General features: G+C 42.9%; 1 protein-coding gene across 3 annotated transcripts in view; it reads left to right on the top strand.

The window, feature by feature from the left end:
* The window catches only part of VPS13A (vacuolar protein sorting 13 homolog A), a 466977-nt gene that overhangs the window by 421187 nt on the left and 29231 nt on the right, over positions 1 to 16559 (top strand). For all 3 annotated transcript variants that reach the window (XM_040355879.1, XM_040355888.1, XM_040355872.1), the window contains exon 69: positions 13024 to 13109. In XM_040355879.1, the coding sequence (XP_040211813.1) occupies positions 13024 to 13109 (86 nt within the window). The remainder of the gene's footprint in view (positions 1 to 13023; positions 13110 to 16559) is intronic.

The raw sequence follows: 16559 nt of genomic DNA, 5'->3' as shown, positions 1-16559 counted from the left end.
GGTTATTAGGGAGGAGGGCAGAGTGTCTTCTCCCTTTCCGCTATACAGGGGGACTCGCCAGGGGTGCCCTCTGTCACCCTTGCTGTTCGCGGTTGCCATAGAACCGTTGGCGGCACTGGTGCGCTCTGACCCTCTATCTAAGGGATTTCGATACGGACTGATACATGAAAAAATTATGCTCTACACGGACGATACCATGCTACTACTGGGCGATACGTCGGGTTCTCTCCGGGAGGCAATGTCGGTAATTCAGACTTTCGGGTCCTTTTCGGGCCTATTGATAAATTGGACTAAGTCCGCAATTATGCTTTTGGACGCGTCGAGTCAGCAGGATCGCACGTTGCTTGACATCCCAGTGGCGACTAAATTCAAATACTTGGGCGTTTGGGTCACCCCCCAACCGCTCGATTATGTCACCCTAAATCTCACTCCCTTGATAGGCAGGGTTAGAGACCAAAATTAAGATTTGGTCAAAATTAAAAATGTCCCTAGTTGGTAGAGTGAACCTCACGAAGATGGTATTTATGCCTCAGTTGTTGTATATTTTGCACAACACCCCCATGGTTGTCCCCCTCAGGATTTTTAGAATTATTAACTCCCTGTTCAGGGCGTTTCTCTGGCTTAATAAACCCCCCAGGATTAAGCTAGAACAACTACAAAAACCAAAGGAGGTGGGGGGGCTTGCTCTCCCAAACCCCTGGGTGTACTACCTGGCATCACAACTACAACATATAGCCCAGGCTATCAGTAAGGGACGGGGGGACCCGGTGGTCAACATAGTAAATCACATGACGGACATGGATAATATGGTAACTGGTCTCGAGTCGTTGCAATGCGCTAAGTCCAATAAACTTTTCCCTACATATGCATTAATGCAGAAAGTCTGGAATAAAACCCGCCAATTACAGAACATAGAGGGGTTTACAGGTCACAGTCCAATTTGGAACAACCGATACTACGAGGAACTTTTGTCCCTGACCTATGGTGAGCAGTGGAGGAGGTATGGGGTTACACACTTGGTGCATATCTTCTCTGGGGGCCGTCTGCTTTCTTTCGCGGAGCTCCGAGAGAAGTTTGATCTTACTCAGACAATGTATTTTTCCTACTTGCAGTTGAGGCATGCCATCAGGGCCCAGGCTGGAAATAACCCTTGGATATTGTCCCCTGCCCCGATCTTCCACTTCATGACTGGGATAGCTAGCTTCAGGGGCTTCATTACAAGCTCATATGCCATGCTACTGACAGCTGTACTGCCGGCCCTTCCCTCTAGGGTGGTGGACTCCTGGGAAAGGGATGTGGGTGTTTTTGAGGAGGAACAGTGGGAAGAAGCATTACTAGCCATACAGGGGGCCTCGCTCAATGTAGCACACCGTTTGTCACAACTGTACATTGTTCTGCGGGTACATTTTACCCCGGCCAGATTGCATAAGATGGGGCTGACTGAGGATGACAACTGTCCTAGATGTGCTAGGGACCATGGTGACCTCATCCATTTGATGTGGCGGTGTCCCAAGCTGCATCTATACTGGACGGGGGTTCTCACAACACTAAACGGGGTATTCATGATTCAAATACCACAAACCCCTAAAGTATGTGTACTGGGTATCATAGAAGACATCCCACTGGAGGATAACCATAAAAAGGCAGTTGGCAGGGCCCTTTTCCAGGCCCGCAAACTAATCCTAAGGCACTGGAAGGACGCGGAGCCTCCAGGGTTGGGAGAGTGGATAGCCCAGATGGGATCCACTCTACAGACAGAGAAATACATATATCAACACAGGAAAAGGTGGGGCAGGTTTGAAAAGTTGTGGGCCCTCTGGCTAAATTCCCCGGGTTTAGCTCCACTCGAGCTGGTGTTGGACAGGTTACTAATGTAAGAGGTCAGGGGCGAGAACTTAAGACTGGATCTGAGGCACTCTGCAAAGGAGGGAGAGGGCAGGGCACAGCACCCCCATGTACAATGGAGTGGGTCCAGGAGTGTGGGAGCTTGCTGATACTCATACACTGCTTTGGATGTAAAATGAGCTGGTTTAGAGGGCGGACAATGTAGCATTCCGGAAGTTTATGTGTGGATTGTTTTTCTTGTTGTTTTATTATTTTACGCTTATGCATGGATGTACTAAAGAGACTGAGAAATGATACTGATGTAATATTTGTAACCATGCATGTTTATACTATTCAATAAACATCCTTTTTTGAGAGAAAAAAAAAAAAATGCAATTAAACTATCCCCTATTTTGTAAACGCTATAAATTTTGCGCAAACCAATCGATAAACGCCTATTGCGATTTTTTTTACCAAAAATAGGTAGAAGAATACGTATCGGCCTAAATTGAGGAAAAAAAATGTTATATATGTTTTTGGGGGATATTTATTATAGCAAAAAGTAAAAAATATTGATTTTTTTTCAAAATTGTCGCTCTATTTTTGTTTATAGCGCAAAAAATAAAAACCACAGAGGTGATCAAATGCCACCAAAAGAAAGCTCTATTTGTGGGGAAAAAAGGACGCCAATTTTGTTTGGGAGCCACGTCGCACGACCACGCAATTGTCTGTTAAAGCGATGCAGTGCCGAATCGCAAAACCTGGCCTGGGCATTTAGCTGCCAAAAGGTCCGGGGCTTAAGTGGTTAAACCGTTTCTACGTTTGTCACTTTTGTGTCAGTCTGCAAACAAAAAAGAAATAATGCAGATGGGAGAATAGCAAATTTTAACAGTTATGCCGCGTACACGCGATCATTTTTCGGCATGAAAAAAACGTTGTTTTAAAAAAATGTCATTTAAAATGATCGTGTGTGGGCTTCACATCATTTTTCGGGTTCTAAAAAACGACAAACATTTTTTTCGAGCATGCTGCATTTTTTAACAACGTTTTAAACTGTCGTTTTTCGGGTTGTAAAACTAAGTTTTTCGGCATGTAGAAAAAAACGAAGTTTTTCGGCATGTAGAAAAAAAACGAAGTTTTTCCAACTTCATCATTAAAACGACGTTGCCCACACACCATTGTTTTTTAAAAGTGCTCTAGCAAAGCGAGGCGACGTACAACGGCACTATAAAGGGGAAGTTCCATGCGGATGACGCCACCCTTGGGGCTGCTTTAGCTGATTATGTGTTAGTAAAAGACGATTCGCGCTTTTCTGTCTGTTACAGCGTGATGAATGTGCTTACTCCATTATGAACGTCAGTTTTACCAGAACGAGCGCTCCCGTCTCATAACTTGCTTCTGAGCATGCGCAGGTTTTTAACGTAGTTTTAGCCCACACACAATCATTTTTTTTTCATGCTGAATAATGATCGTGTGTACGCGGCATTAGATACCAACAGCATCCCAAAGCTGATGCTAAGTTTGCGAAAAAAGAAAAAAAAAGACACTTATGCATTTACTGCCTATGTATTGTGAATACGTCGTTTAGTTACAGATCAAAGGAAATGTATGTAATGTTTTGCCTCATCTATTTTGTGTTCTAGAACCAATGATTTCAGAAAAATTTAGTTTTAAAATCTGAAGTTTTTTTCCTAACGGTGACAGAATATATATAATTGAATTATAACATTTTCGTGCAGTCTTGCCATCAGTTAAAGCAATGGACTAAATTCACAATCATTTACTGTACATTAAATAGTCATCATATCTTTTACAACAGTATTGTTACTGTTGGACTTTCTTAGTTACCAAGTCAAAGTCCCATCAAGATAATGAACCAGCAGCATATCAGGAAGGTTTACTGCCATACTGTAAAGGTTTGGTCAGCACTGATGCTCCTAAAACAGATAATATAATTATTTGTGAATAGTGAAAGGCTTAACTTGGCCAAGCTGGCACATGTCTGCAGAGAGAGATGAGCATTGAGACATCTGCCCTATCCCTGCTCTCTTTGTCTGGGCCTGATGCGATCTACTCATCATAGCAGCACATTTGTAGTAAAAAAAAATGGATTGTAAGTATTTTCATTTATAAAACTAGGAACCATCTTTTTTTGTAGAACCAAGAACTTCCAAGATACAATAATGCTTAAAAGTACTGGTCACCCTAATTTAAACCCTGTACAACCCATTTGTAACCCTTCTGTTTAACGCCATACAACTTAAGTCTTCCAGTTTTCTTAAGCAGTAGTTAAAAACATTTAAACACCCTTTTGCCTGTGACCAAATAAGACTATTTAGCTCTTTAAATCAACAATATTGCTGTGTGTGGTAGCCTACTAAAACACTGTGTACAAGGAATCTTGTTATGAACCCTGAATTAAAAACAATACTGTGCACAGCCTAAATTAACACGATTTAAACAATTTTATGCATGGGAATGGTCATGTGAAATCTTAAAAATAAGGTGGAAACGGGTGACATAATTCAAGTGTAGGTGTGACGTGCTTTGCTGTATACAAAAAAAAAGCACATTGGTTACCTTCTCCTCCAAACAGAACTATGTTGATGTGCAAAATGATCAAATCAAATATCAGTGGACCTCATAAGAGTTGCTGAGACCTCTGAGATCGGTAAGGGTTACTAAATTATTTTGGGCCTCCATCAGTACCAAGTCAGGTATAGTGTTTCCAAATCGAAGAAATGCAGCTCGGCTTCTAGTTTTTCCAAGAAGGATGTACTACAAAGTTCAATGCAAAGGCATGCAGGTGAACTCAACGGTGACAGCTGAGATCTGCAAGCACATCTTACTTGTGATAACATTTGTGTTTGTTTACCATAAATCTATAGGAAACTCATAAGAAAATCACTGAAAAGAGTGGAGTTCATAAATTACGTTTACTTATAAAATTAACTATTTTGAAATTTTTGTTTTAAATAACTGCATACATTATTTTTGGTAAACACTTCTTTACATCACCAAAACATCCTAGCAGTTGAAAAGCATGGTTATATAGGCGGTTAAAAGGGAGTCTGCTTTCCTTCCTCAGTGTCTGAACAACTTGCAGCCAAAGACGGACCAAGCCATATCAGGAAGTTTTGCTGCAGAATGTTAGGGTGTCTCTGATTTAAAATAAGTTGGTCTACTGAATTTAGAAATTGTAAAAGTAAATAAACAGTAGAGTGGCTCAAACAGTACAAATCTCATAGTATAAATTGGTTAGGACAGGATCCTGACCTCAATCTCTAAAAAAAGCTGTGGCATCTTCTATTGTAGGCATAACTGAAACAGTTTTGTCTTAAGTAATGACTCAACCAAATATGAGTTTTCAGCTGCCACAGAAAACATTTGGTTGAGGTTATTTCTTATAAAGGCATCTCTGCTGGTTGCTACAATTTGAATTCAATGTGTTAAAGATGACTTATGATGAATGGACTCCCATCCCTCTGAGAGGAGTCAGAGACACTGCATGGGTGCAGCTAGAGTATGCATGTCTGCAGGAGGCGCTGACCAGGAGTAAGCGAGGAGGAAACTCTGTTCTGAGGAACAGGACTTAGGCCTAGGCTAAAGGCCTGAAGCAGCTGGATGGCAATAATGAAAGCCAGGAGGCTAAAGTGTTGAGTATGGAAGATACAGTAATAGTGGAACAACTTGCGAGGGCTACTGATGTATTTGTGAACTTTTTGGGCTACCGAGCCCTTAAAAATTCAGTTCTGGACTGGCGTACTCACTAAAAACGCACCTACCGATGGAGTCTGATCACCCCAATCTTACAATAGATAGATGGCTATATATATATATATATATATATATATATATATATATATATATATATATATATATATATATATATATAATATGCAGAGGGTAAAATAAGTATTGAACACGTAACCATTTTTCTGGGTATAAATATATTTCCTTAAGGTGCTATTGACATGAAATTTTCACCACATGTCCGGAACAACCCATGCAATCCATACATACAAGGAAACCAAAACAAATAAGTTCAGAAATGATGTTATGTATAATAAAATGGAATGACACAGGGAAAAAGTATTGAACACGCTAACTGAAATTTATTTAATACTTCATACAAAATCCTTTGTTGGTAACAAAAGCTTCAAGAGGCCTCCTGTATGGAGAAACTAGTCGAATGCATTGCTCAGGTGTGATTTTGTCCCATTCTTCCACACCAACAGTCTTCAAATCTTTAAGGTTCCTTGGGCCTCTTGAACTCTGATCATGGAGTTATTTTCATAAATGTTTCTATTGGATTTAAGTCAGGTGATTGGCTGGGGCCATTCTAGCAGACTTATTTTCTTTGAAACCAATTGAGAATTTCCTTGGCTTGTGTTTGGAATCATTGTCTTGCTGAAAATGTCCACCCTCGTTTCATCTTCATCATCCTGGTAGATGGTGGCAGCAGATTTTTATCATTCATCCTTCCATCAATGATATGACGTTTGTAAATGCTGCATACTGAAAAGCAGCCCCACACCATGATGTTCCCACCTCCAAACTTCACTGTTGGTATGGGGGTGTTTTTGGACTGATGTGCAGTGCCATTTGACCTCCAAACAAGGTGTGTATTATGGTATACAAAGACTTACATTTTGGTCTCATCTGACCAGACTATATTCTCCCAGTATTTTACAGACTTCTCCAAATGTAAACCTTTTAAACAAGCTTCAACATGCTTTTTCTTCAGCAATGGAGTATTGCGTGATGAGCGTGCATGCAGGCCATGGCGGTTGAGTGCATTACTTATTGTTTTCCTTGAAACAAGTGTACCTACTAATTCCAGGTCTTTCTGAATCTCTCTATAAGTGGTCCTTGGCTCTTGGACAACTCTTCTGATAATTATTTTCACTTCTCTATCAGAAATTTAGCGAGGAGCACCTGGTCATGGCAGGTTTATGGTGAAATTATGCTCTTTCCACTTCATGATAAGGATGGTCACAGATGACACAAAGAAGGCAACTGTACCTTCTTCTCCACAGTTTTTACTCAGGAAAAAGAAGGGTTTACTGACAATAACTGTAGTGTTGGAGACACAACACATGACATACCCACATGGCTAACAGAGGCTAGAGTCAATGAAAGACTTAATGAACTTAACACAAATCACCAGGACCAGGTGGCTTACACCCAAGAGTCCTCAAAGAACTCAGTAAAGTTATAGCCAGGCCATTATTCCTGATCTTTGTGGACAGAATTGGTACCAGCTGATTGGAGAAAAGCCAACGTGGTACCAATATTCAAAAAAGGACAGAGACATGTTCCTGGGAATTACAGCCTAACATCAATAGTGGGTCAATTATGGGAGGGGATGATTAGGGTCTATATTCAAAGATTTTCTAAAGAGAAGAATATCATTAGTGGTGATCAGCATGGGTTTATGAGAGGACGTTCCTGCATACCAATCTGCTAACATTCTACGAGGAAGTGAGCTGCCATATTGATAGGGGGAGGCCTGTGGATGTGGTGTATCTGGACTTTGTGAATACAGTCCCCCATGAACGCTTAATTTACAAGCTAGTGTCTGCAGCATTGGACCATAGAGTTTGTGCTTGGGTAGAGAACTGGTTGCAGGGACAAGTCCAGAGGGTGGTGATAAATAACATGTACTCAGACTGGTCTGGAGTGGTGAGTGAGGTACCCCAAGGTTCTGTCTAATTCTATTCAATATATTCATAAATGATATTGAGTATGAGATAACTAGTTAAGTCTCAGTATTTGCAGATGACACAAAGATAAGCAGAGTAATAGACTCACATAAGGACATAGACATTTTGCAAAATGACCTGAATAAGATAAAGGCGTGGGCAGACAAATGGGAAATGAGGTTTAATGTGGAGAAATGTAAAGTAATGCACTTGGGGGCAAAAAACATAAATGAAAAATATTCACTCGGCGGAGAACCTGTAGGAGAATCAAGGATAGAGAATGACATAGGGGTGCTAATAGATAACAGATTGAGCAACAGCATGCAGTGTCAAGCTGCAGCTACCAAAGCAGGCAGAATCCCTCCAGTCCCCTGGACTCTCTAGTTGCCTCATCTCTCTGTCCTGCCGACTCGCTCAGTTGTCCCAACTCTCCCTGTCCTGCTTGCAAGGAATTTCTCCCACATGGAGTTCTGTCTCCTGAGAAGATCACTTCTCCTGGCTAGAGCACACACCTACAGTATCTCACAAAAGTGAGTACACCACTCACATTTTTGAAAATCTTTTATTATATCTTTTCAACAGTGACAACACTGAAGAAATTATACTTCACTACAAAGTGAAGTAGTGAGTGTACGGCTTGTATAACAGTGTAAATTTGCTATCCCTTCAAAATAACTCCACATACAGCCATTAATGAATTAAAGTGAATTCTTGCGCATAATCTTTAAAACACACTGATAATGTGACCAAAGGTGCATAAATGGTGGAAAAGAAATCAAAAGTGCAATAAAGTAAAAAAAAATAAAAAAATTAAGTCCATATGTGATATAGCAGTAAATACTGCCTATAGAGGAGAAGAACTGAATGTCCACAAATCCCAGAGAGGGATAAACAACTGAACAAAACGTATGTCTGGTCTCACAGAACTCTCACCTCACTAATGAATAAAGACAGCCAAACGGATAATCCTAGATGCCTTCACCTTCACCAATAGATAATTTTACATTGCACTCGTTTTATTTTTCTTATGTAAGAGCATATACACCGTAATAAACGTCCCCTTTTACTTAAATACTACACCATTGGAGGCCCTCTTTCTTCCTCTTGTTCCCCTGGATGGAGCTTTTATAGGTATTGATCGAGGAGACTGGATAAGGCTGTGGTAATCTAGATGGAGAGGCACCAGTGGAAGTATGAATAGTGCGGAATGATCTATTTGGTGAAGGTATCTAGGATTATCCGTTTGGCTGTCTTTATTCATTAGTGAGGTGAGAGTTCTGTGAGACCAGACATACGTTTTGTTCAGTTGTTTATCCCTCTCTGGGATTTGTGGACATTCAGTTCTTCTCCTCTATAGGCAGTATTTACTGCTATATCACATATGGACTTTACTTGGTTTTATTTTACTTTATTGCACTTTTGATTACTTTTCCACCATTTATGCACCTTTGGTCACATTATCAGTGTGTTTTAAAGATTATGCGCAATAATTCACTTTAATTCATTTACTTATTGCTGTGTATTGTAAAGCGCTGCCAGTTTTTGCTGCATTTTCATTACTGTATATTTTGGAAGACTATTTACTTTTTCTCTGTTTAGTAGCGCGAAGGACACATTTTTATCATTTTATACAGCCATTAATGTCTAAACCGCTGGCAACAAAAGTGAGTACACCCCTAAGTTAAAATGTCCAAATTTGGCCCAAAGTGTCAATATTTTGTGTGCCCAATATTATTTTCCAGCACTGCCTTAACCCTCTTAGGCATGGAGTTCACCAGAGCTTCACAGGTTGCCACTGGAGTCCTTTTCCACTCCTCCATGACAACACTAAGGAGCTGGTTGATGTTAGAGACCTTGCGCTCCTCCACCTTCCGTTTGAGGATTCCCCACAGATGCTCAATAGGGTTTAGGTATGGAGACATGCTTGGCCAGGCCATCACCTTTACCCACAGCTTCTTTAGCAAGGCAGTGGTTGTCTTGGAGGTGTTTTTGGGGTTGTCATGTTAGAATACTGCCCTGCGGCCCAGTCTCCCAAAGGAGGGGGAATCATGTAGGGAGATTTGTTTAATCTCTGTGTATCATCTGAGACTGTTCACTTCACTGGTTATATGTGAGGATTTACATCCACTTTAAGAACTATTGCGAAAAGAAACCTTTTGGTCAGGACTATATAATACACAACACAGAGTATAGACTGCAGCAGTCAGACACACAAATACCCGAGCTGATGACTTTTTATTTAAGGACAATTACCTGCCCTTGGATTCAGCACTGTCCTCACCCAAGTTGATTGTTTAATCAGCTTTGAGTCCTGGCTTCCAGCTGTGCATTTGCGAGCTGCGCTGCGCTTTGTGAAAGGTCCCACAGTCTTCTGGAGCCTGTGATGTGTCCCAGATGGCTGAAAAAGAAGGGGCGGGGGGAGGGTGTCATTCTTCCGGGAGGGTGGCTGCAGGCATCTGACCAGAGGTGGGTGAGAAATCGGGCACCCCCCCCCACTCCAAAAAAAGAAAGTGCTAAATGGAGAGGGGGGAGGATTAGTAAGGGTGGAACCTCACCTTTTGGGTGAACTTCCGCTTTAAGGCTGTGACATCTGTCAAGCTGTGGCCTGCCAATTGAAAAACCGTGCTCTAATCAACAATGCTCCTGCTCCCTCTGCCATAGTGCCATTCTAATCCTGCAAAGTTTTTGTTCTCATAGTCACCACTACACTCTTTATAGATTGTAGTGTTATTCATAGTTTAAAAAAAGTTGAATCATAGCAAATGGCAAGCTGTAAGGCCTCATGCAAACTGTGATTAATGTTTAGGTGATCATTCACTTCTATAAATGAATGATCAATGCCATCAGGACCAGTGTCATGCATGATGACACATCCCCCACAGAGCTGATTGTTCATTCATAAAAGTGAAAGATCACTCTGCTACGGGGATGTGTATATTTTCAAGCAGCCTCCGATATACACAAAGCACCACAGGCTGTGTGATCTTTTCTGAATGGCAGCGCTGGTCTTTAGCGCGTCCCCTGCTGCCGGAGACCAGCACTGTCACTCACATATCCGTCTTTCCTTGCAGTGTTGTCGGACAGCAGGGGGAAAATTGTCTGACCCCGTTGCTTAGCATTGGTAGGACAGATTTAAACTGGACCAAGTGCCACATGTTCTTGGTCCCTTAAAGCCGGTTAAAAAAAAAAAAAACAGCTGACATTTTGTCCGGCTTCTGTCGGACGTGTATGCTGGAAAACCAGCAGCTGACCGACTCCTGATCAGCGCTCTCAGCCAATGGCAGAGAGCGGTGATTGGAGTGTTCTGGCGGGGGGGGGGGGGGGTACCCCCTTTCAGAACACAACAGTTCAGCGGGGGAGTTTGCTGAATTAGCCTTGCATGGTTAGTGCAGCTGTTCTGACCAGAGCTGACAGGTTTTTTTTTTTCTTTAACCAATGGGGTTGAACGAATAAAAAATTATAATGTGACTTTAAAGTTCAAAAAAATAAAAATATAAGACATTTCAACGCTGCAAAAAACGATTGAAATTGTCCCTAAAGCCCCGTGTGTTGAACGAAAAAAAAACTGTACACTGTGCTCAAAGCCGCTCTACTAACCATGCAAAGTTAGTTCAGCGATCTCCCCCCACTGAGCTGTTGTGTTCTGACAGGAGGACGTCCCCCCCGCCAGAACACTCAGTCGGTCGGCTGCTGGTTTTACAGAATTCGGTTCGAAGCCAGCCAAACCGATATAAACAGAGGCCAAATGTCGGCCATTTTTCTTTAACCACTTAAGGACCGCCTCATGTACATATACGTCAGCAGAATGGCACAGGCAGGCACATCAACGTATATATACGTGCCCTGCTTGACGTGGGTCGGCGGTCCCCGTGGCTTCAGGAGCGATCCGGGACGACGGCGCGGCTATTCGTTTATAGCCGCTCCGTCGCGATCGCTCCCCGGAGCTGAAGAACGGGGAGAGCCTTGTGTAAACACGGCTTCCCCGTGCTTCACTGTGTCGACGCATCGATCGCGTCATCCCATTTATAGGGAAGACACGATCGATGACGTCATTCCTACAGCCACACCCCCCTACACTAGTAAACACATACACAGTGATCCCTAAATGTTACAGCGCCCCCTGTGTTTAACTCCCAAACTGCAACTGTAATTTTCACAATAAAGAATGCAATTTAAATGCATTTTTTGCTGTGAAAATGACAATTGTCCCAAAAATGTGTCAAAATTGTCCGAAGTGTCCGCCATAATGTCGCAGTCACGAAAAAAATCGCTGATCGCCGCCATTAGTAGTAAAAAATAAAATAAAAATAAAAATGCAAAAAAACTATTTTGTAAACACTATAAATTTTGCGCAAACCAACCGATAAACGATTATTGCGATTTTTTTTACCAAAAATAGGTAGAAGAATACGTATCGGCCTAAACTGAGGAAAAAAAATATGTTATATATGTTTTTGGGGGATATTTATTATAGCAAAAAGTAAAAAATATAGCATTTTTTTCAAAATTGTCGCTCTATTTTTGTTTATAGCGCAAAAAATAAAAACCGCAGAGGTGATCAAATACCACCAAAAGAAAGCTCTATTTGTGGGGAAAAAAATACGCCAATTTTGTTTGGGAGCCACGTCGCACGACCGCGCAATTGTCTGTTAAAGCGACGCAGTCCCGAACTGTAAAAACCCCTTGGGTCTTTAGGCAGCATTTTGGTCCGGGGCTTAAGTGGTTAACCGGCCAATGTCTTTCGACATTTGGCTTATGTGTTCCCGGCTTTAGGCTAATGAATCGGGTAAGTACTACATTATGAACTGATGATCATAGGAAGCAAATACTTCTTTACAATGACCTTCGGCTCGATCTAGTGGCCTCCATCTGGGTTTCCTGATTCATTCTGTAAAGACCAAAAACCATTTCAAGGCTGCAGGTAACAATTGAAATTGTTCCTAATGCTATGTTCACATCTAAGCAGTTCTGCATGCCACGTTTATGTGGGCACAGCAGCCCATTCATTTGAATGGATTGCTGTACTTGTGTTTCCAACAGGAAAAAGGTCTCTGCAGAAAATGCAGCCGCAGAGAAACTGCATGGTGCTTTCCATGTGTGGGAAACCACACAGCATTTTCCAGTGCATTAGGGTGCTATTAGGCAATAACGCATTTTCTTTGTAGTTTGTGTGCAGCTGCATGCATGTGCAGGAATGCTTGTGATTAACACGTACTCCGGAACCCCCACAGATGTGAACCTAGTGTGAAATTGTTTACATCCTTAAAGCTTTACTGAAAGCCAAACTTTGACCCCCTGCTCCACCCCCATCCAACTAAAGCCCATCCTCCCTTTGTGGCCCTACTGGCTGTATTTTTAATGCTTTCATTTTTATATGTGCTCTAAAAGTCTGTCTTTCATACCATGTTTAGGGTGCTCTTGGTACCTGCTTATCCTTGACAAACACCCTAATTTTTAATTAACATACATTTTTCATGTCCCTTTTTTCTTTTAGAAAATTGAAAATGGAAGATTTGCCAAATGTAAATATTTTGCCCATGCAATGGTTAATAACACTGATTTACTTATGGTCATGAAGAGGTAAGTTTTAATAATAATATATTTATTTAGAAATATGAAATCTATAAATATAGCTTTTATAGCTCTTGGTCCTCCACTTATGTGTTTGACAATATATAAGACACCTTTATGAAGATTTTGTTCATGAATGGCCTTCCTGGGAATGTTGTTTTGATGTACGTTCAATTATTTGTCAACAGAGTGCAGGAATCAACAGACATAAGTATCAATAAAAAAAACCTTGTCTATAAAAAATATAGAGGTTTCCATTATTGGCCTACCTCTTGAAAATGCTAGAGTTTTGGTCCAGGTCTGTGGTTCAGATGGTAGCATCAGCCAGGCAAGTAGAATATTAAAGTGGAACTAAAGCTGGCCAAAACAAAATCTATTTCCCATCTTTTAACCACAGGTTGAAGGAAAGAAGATTGCTTGATTCCCCCATCAACACAGTGTTGATGGGGGAATCCCTCACACTGCGGTATTGTATTCTGACAGAGGGAGGTTTCCCTGGCTGGCTGGTTGTACTGAAGTCAATCGATAGATCCACCTCAGAAATACCCATAGATGGATCGAAATGTTACCTGTTCCTGCTAAACCGGACGAATTGTGATCCGTTTGTGGCTGGCTAAAGTCTCTCAATACTCAACTCTTCTTTAGCAATGAGACGCCTGTATGCTACCTGGCCAGCACCAAAATCTTCCTAGCTACTTCCAGGTTCAGTATTTTCAGCCATTTTAATTGGCTAGACTGGGATGTTGTAATTCCAGCATATGCAACTGAGGTTTATTAATTCTGGGACGAAGACATGCTGAGAATGTACACTAGGCTGTGCAGCTTAGTGTACATTGTAAAGCATCTTGCAAGGAGCAAGGTAAAGAAGTCTTTGTTGCAGAAGAGACATGGTATGTCCTTTTTGAATAAAAATCCTTCCTACTTAAAAATAAATTAAGCTCAAAGCGAAGTTCTGCTTTAAAGGTCAAGTTTAAGATGTTCCCGCAACCCCGACTCTTCCTTTACGATGTGTGAAAATCAATGTTTCCCTATGGGAACCGTCTTAACTGGTCCGACACAAGTCAGTCCGACTTTGAAAATGCTCCCTGTACTACTTTGGTCTGACTTTGAGCCTACTACTTCAGCCCATTGAAAATCACTGAAGTCAGATCACCATCTTGCCTGATCCAACTTTGAGGAGGAACTCCACACCAAAAAAAAAAAAAAACGGCATGGGTTCCCCCTCTAAGAGCATACCAGGCCCTTCAGTCTGGTATGGATTTTAAGGGGAACCCCCTACGCCTAAAAAACGCCTAAAAAATGGTGTGAGGGTCCCCTCAAAGTCAATACCAGACCCATATCCGAGCATGCAGCCCGGCCGGTCAGGAAAGGGGGTGGGGACGAGCGAGCGCCCCCCCAAACAGTACCAGGCCACATGCCCTCAACATAGGTGGTTGGGTGCTTTGGGGCAGGGGGGCCTTGCGTCCCCCCATCCCAAAGCACCTTGTCTTCATTTTGATGAGGACAAGGACCTCTTCCCGACAACCCTGGCCATTAGTTGTCGGGGTCTGCAAGGGGATCATCGGAATCTGGGAGCCCCTTTAATAAGGGTGCCCCCAGATTCGGCCCTCCAACCTATGTGAATGAGTATGGGGTACATTGTACCCCTACCCATTCACCTGGGAAAAAAAGTGTCAAAAATAAAACACACTACACCGGTTTTTAAAGTAATTTATTAGGCAGCTCCGGGGGTCTCTTCCAACTTCTCCCATCTCCGGCTCGTCTTTGCTCTCTCTCCGGGTCTTCTCCCTCTGTCTTCTGCCGTGTCTCCTCCGCTATCTTCTGCTCTTTCCCGGTCTTCTCCATTGTCTTCTTCCCTCTGCTCTTCTTCTGATGTTGACACAACGCTCTCTCCCGCTCTAATGCACGGTGCGTGGTGTGCCACTACTTATATTGGCATGGGACAGGGTCACCGGAGGCCTGCCCCTTATGACATCACCACCCATCATGGCCCGGGTGGTGACGTCATAAGGGGTGGGGCCTCTGGGTGACGTCACACTGTGATCCCGCCCCATGCCAATATAAGTAGTGGCACACTGCGCACCGGGAATTAGAGCGGGAGAGAGCTTTGTGTCAACATCGGAAGAAGAGCAGAGGGAAGAAGACAACAGAGAAGATAGCGGAGGAGACCCGGCAGAAGACAGAGGGAGAAGAACCGGAGAGAGAGTGGAGAAGAGCCGGAGAGGGGAAAAGAAGTTGGAAGAGACCCCCAAAGCTGCCTAATAAATTACTTTAAAAATCTGTGTAGTGTGTTTTATTTTTGACACTTTTTTCCATGTACCCCATACTCTTTCACATATGGTGGGGGGGCAGGATCTTAAAGGGGCTCCCAGATTCCGATAAGCCCCCCACCCGCAGATCCAGACTAACAACGGCCATGGTTGTTTTGAAGAGGTCCTTGTCCTCATCAACATGGGGACAAGGAGCTTTGGGGTGAAGGGCGCAGGGCGCCCCTCTGCCCCAAAGCACCCACCCCCCATGTTGAGGGCATGCGGCCTAGTACGGTTCAGGAGGGGGGTGCTCGCTCGGCCCCACCCCCTTTCCTGACCAGACGGGCTGCGTGCCCGGATAAGGGTCTGGTGTGGACTTGGGGGGGGGGGGGGCACGCCGTTTTTTCGGCGTAGGGGGTTCCCCTTAAAATCCATACCAGACCGAAAGGCCTAGTATGCTCTTAGAGGGGGAACCCATGCCGTTTTTGTATTTATTTTGTGTGAAGTTCTTCCTAAAGATTCATACCAGACACAGTGCCGACACTGGTATTGTCGGGGATCGAAGTCGGATCCATGTTCAATGAAGTCGGACGCATGTCTTCAAGTCGCAGGGCAAAGTCTGTTGCTTGTAAATTTCTACTCCATCCATTACTGCAACAGTTTATTTCTGCTGGTTGGGCACCCATATAAGCTTTTTTTTCTCCTCCTAAAAACTTTAGCCGAGGAGTATAGGATGCTAGAAAACCTCCACAGCAAACTGTTGCTGAGATAAATCGCATGTTTGCGGAGGATAACTTCCTCTTTTACCAGCCCACATGTTTGCATAAAAAACATGAGTTTGGAATGTGCAAGATGCATGCGTGGTAAAAACAAGTAACAATTAGCTAGATTCATGTAGGGTGTCCTAACTTTGCGACGTCGTAGCTTAGCGTGTTTAGGCTACGCCGCCGTAAGTTAGCGAGGCAGGTACTTGATTCTCAAAGTACTTGCCTGCTAAGTTACGGCGGCGTAGCCTAAATCGAGCGGGCGTAAGGGCGCCTAATTCAAATTTGTCTGAGGGGGCGTGTTTTATGATACTGAGGCTTGACCCGACGTGATTGAGGTTTTTTTTTTTACTGCGCATGCGCCGGGCACCTACATTTCCCAGTGTGCATTGCGGCTAAGTCCGCCGCACGGGCCTATTGATTTCGATGTGGATGTAAACTACGTA

Source organism: Rana temporaria, chromosome 1 (genome assembly GCF_905171775.1).
Source record: "Rana temporaria chromosome 1, aRanTem1.1, whole genome shotgun sequence".
Classification (NCBI taxonomy): Eukaryota; Metazoa; Chordata; class Amphibia; order Anura; family Ranidae; genus Rana; species Rana temporaria.
This window is presented reverse-complemented; position numbering and strand designations above follow the sequence as displayed.